Here is a 3,592-nt window from a genome sequence, read left to right on the forward strand (position 1 = left end):
AGTAACGTTACATGTTATTATTGGCTCACTAAACGTACGTGCTTCGTTTCCACCTGAAAGATAACATCCGAGTAGGAATATGAAAACATATTTGAACCTTTTACCCAGCAGCGGGTAGATCGCTGCTGTTTTGGAGACTCCTCCTATACATTTGTTGATTTTAATATTTGGATGTCTGCAGTGTTGGAAGAAGTACTCAGATCCTTTGTTTAAGTAAAAGTACAAATACGATGGTCTTCAAATACTCCATTAAAAGTAAGAAGTTAGTTACTGAAGTAAAAATTCAAAGTATTGGCATCAACATAAACTTTATGTAAAAGTACAATATGTTAAAATTACTCTGAACAATGGCCCATTACAGAATAAGATGTTCAATAATAAGTGCTGAAGAATGACTGTATACGCTAAATGTACTTCAAAAGTAAAAGTACTCGATGTGTAGAAAATATATTTTCACAGTATTATTAGGATTATGGTTCTTAAAATACTGTGTAATATTTAGCACAGTACTGCATTATACCATATCAGCATATCATGTGTTTTTTATACGCACACAATAACTGTGAGTGTTATAATTTATTAATGTAGTGAAGTAAAACGATTATCACATTTGCCTTGTCATTTAGCAAAGGAGAAGTATAGAGCATAAAATGAAAATATTCAAGTAAAGTCCTGGTACCTCAAAATAATTCTTAAGTAGAGTACTTAAGTAAATGTACTCTATTACAGACTGGATGTCTCAAACTCAAAACTCAAATAATACTGTATAGGCTACATATTTTTGTATGCTTTTGGAAACCTTAATACTGAAAAAAGGTTAAAGTTGAGAGATTTTTCGAAAGAGTAATTTACCTGTACATTTAAAACACTCAGCTCTCAACCTGAACAACACTTTAATGCCTCTTAATATTGTCCATTGAATCAGGTAAGGATTTTCACAAGGACCCCTGTGAGTCATAGTCACTGTGGTTACTGTCCCAGGCTTTGTTGTTACAGGTCCCAAAGTTGGTACCACAGAGGATTCAGTTTGTCCTCTGGGTTGCTTCTATTCAAGTCAATATGTAATACACTGTAACATAACATCACATTTCTCAGTTTGAGTGTCTGTTTCTGTCTCAGTGCAGAACTGTAGCTTAAGTGCAACATCTCCATAAACCTATTTTATATAACTCTCTCATATTTCTGTCATACATGGAGTTTTTTACCTCAAGCAACATTCTGTACATTATCACATGTATAACAGTGAATCAGGGCAAATGTTATAGTGCAAGGTACAGTTATATTACACTGTACTAAAGCCCTTAATTAGCTAGCCGTTAATTTGAACACAGCTATCACTCAGAGAAATACTAAATATTTAAATATAAAACCTTAAGGCTATTTCTATGTGTATTTCATCAATATGATTCCCTTTTAAACTACACAACTTCTTTGCAATAAAATAGTATTCCACATGATAGAGTTCATATAAAGTTCCTGTGGTTGTGCCTTTGTTTAGGCTGCGTCCTGCCCCCTGGTGGAGGGTCTGTACCTGCAGGAAGCAGACAGCATGCTGCAGCTGCTCTGCACCCCCTCCCAGCATCGCACAGACATCCTGGCATGGATCTGCAGCAGGTACAATAAGACACATGTTACATCTGTTGTTTTATATCAGAAATCATTTGCTAATAAGCTATTCCTTTTCCCTATCTTGACCTGTGTCTTTACAGTATTAACCCAACCTTTGCCTATTCCGAGGCAATATCTCTGAGATCCAAACACCCAGAGGTTCGGATTAAAGGTAACATTGATGTCTCTAACAGTACACAACTAACTGCCTCTTGATGGACACTTATAGTCATTCTGCTGTGGTCTGTAATACAAACAGAAATGTCTGTGCTGGGGCAGGAGCTGATGCTGTGCAGAGCAGAGGACCTGGACCTGATCAGGGTGAGAGGCTGCATTAAACAAGTGTTCATGTAGTCAGTTAACATATATAGATATTCATAATGTCTTACAATCAAGCATGTCACAATAACAACTTTTTATTCATGATAAATTGCCCAATAAGTTCTTGCAATATATAATATCATATTTGTTTTCACACCTTTTTAAGAGCCATGAAAAACACACTTTTATTCTTAAGATATTTAGATGTTGGAATTTGAATAAAAATAAATTATTAAAATACTTTTTTAATAAAAAATCCAACCATACTACTCTTAGACACTGTCAACAGATAGAACCTTCTCATGTTACAGAAATCCTCAGTTTTTATCTGTCGGCTAAGTGAAATTCTTATCTAAAACCAAAAGGGCAACATCAAGGTCATTTTTTATACATTGTATAATATATGAATTCAATACTGTAAAGACCTAGTCATAACAAACAGTAAAGGTCTTGTTTCGTCTGTTTAATTTATCAAACCATGTCTCCAGGGTGATGCGAGTTCTCACCGGCAGCTTCGGTTCCTGCAGCAGCTGCTGTCTTTAGTTCCTGCCTGCGTGAAATCTGCTGGGCACAGAGCGGATCAGGAGCTGCTGCTGAACGAGCTCTACGCTGCTGAGAATCTGCCCCACTTCACACAAATGCTCGCACCAGCCCTGGACCCCTGGCCTGCACACATCAAGTACGTTGCTGACTTTGAGCAGCCGGCTGCACACACATTATATCCCTTCACTCGGTATTTATCTGCTGCATGTTGTCATTCTCTCCTCTTGATTTTCTTCCAAAAGAGTGGTGCAGTGATGATGTATCTTCTGGAACATTCAGAAGTTTAGAAAATCCTTCTGTAACCAATGCCATCAGTGTGTCACAGTCTTGAGAGAGCTCTTTGCTTTTCCCCACCATGAGATGTTTCTTGTGTGACTCCTCAGTAAGGGGGCACCTTTTTATAGGCCATCAGTTGGGACTGAACCAGCTGATATTAATTTGCGCTGACCAGGGGCAGGATTCCTTTCTGATTAATGATAGACATCAGCTGGTGTCTTGGCTTTCCATGCCTTTTTGCACCTCCCTTTCTTCATGTGTTTAATACTTTTTCCCCGTGTCATTCCATGTTATTACACATAGCTTATTTTCGGAACGTATTTGTTTTGGTTTCCTTGCATGTGTGAAATGCATAGGTTCTTACCGACATCTGATGAACATGTAATGTCAATAGTACCTTTTAGAAATATATTTAATGAGAAAAATGGTGACGTGTTCAATACTTATTTTACCCGCTGTGTGTGTCTCACTACCATTCCTTACTTCACAGGGCTTTACGCAACAGCACCAAATCATCGTCCCATAGATCAAGTAGAGAAGAGGCTGCTGATGTAGCTGCTCTTTTACAGCAGGCTCAGTCTACACTGGAGAAGCTGCAGTCAGAGGTATGTGGTCAAGTTGCAGCACAAATATAGAGCCTTCAATTGAAAGGTCTTGTATCTTTATTAGGATCCACATTAGCAGCAGCATGAGCATTGGCTATTCTCCCTGGGGTCTACATGCAAACAGTCAAACACACATTTAAACACTAGCCCCCCAGCTTCAGCACAGAGACCCACGTCTTCCAGAGGATACACCAGCTGCTGCTGGCCTTCATCATGGTACTCATACATCTGTTGAACAT

At 38.3% G+C, this 3,592-nt stretch overlaps 1 protein-coding gene across 1 annotated transcript; it reads left to right on the forward strand.

The window, feature by feature from the left end:
• Nucleotides 1-173: 173 nt before the first annotated feature.
• LOC104955381 (HAUS augmin-like complex, subunit 7) lies at nt 174-3,383 on the forward strand. Its single transcript, XM_010782712.1, has 6 exons — nt 174-255; nt 1,499-1,614; nt 1,710-1,780; nt 1,868-1,929; nt 2,418-2,608; nt 3,239-3,383. Exons 2-6 carry the CDS (start codon nt 1,550-1,552, stop codon nt 3,381-3,383), a joined length of 534 nt encoding a protein of 177 aa, XP_010781014.1. The 5' UTR covers nt 174-255; nt 1,499-1,549.
• The last annotated feature ends 209 nt before the right edge of the window (nt 3,384-3,592 follow it).

The sequence above is a fragment of the Notothenia coriiceps genome, unplaced genomic scaffold, assembly GCF_000735185.1.
Source record: "Notothenia coriiceps isolate Sejong01 unplaced genomic scaffold, NC01 NC01_scaffold00000542, whole genome shotgun sequence".
Taxonomy (NCBI): Eukaryota; Metazoa; Chordata; class Actinopteri; order Perciformes; family Nototheniidae; genus Notothenia; species Notothenia coriiceps.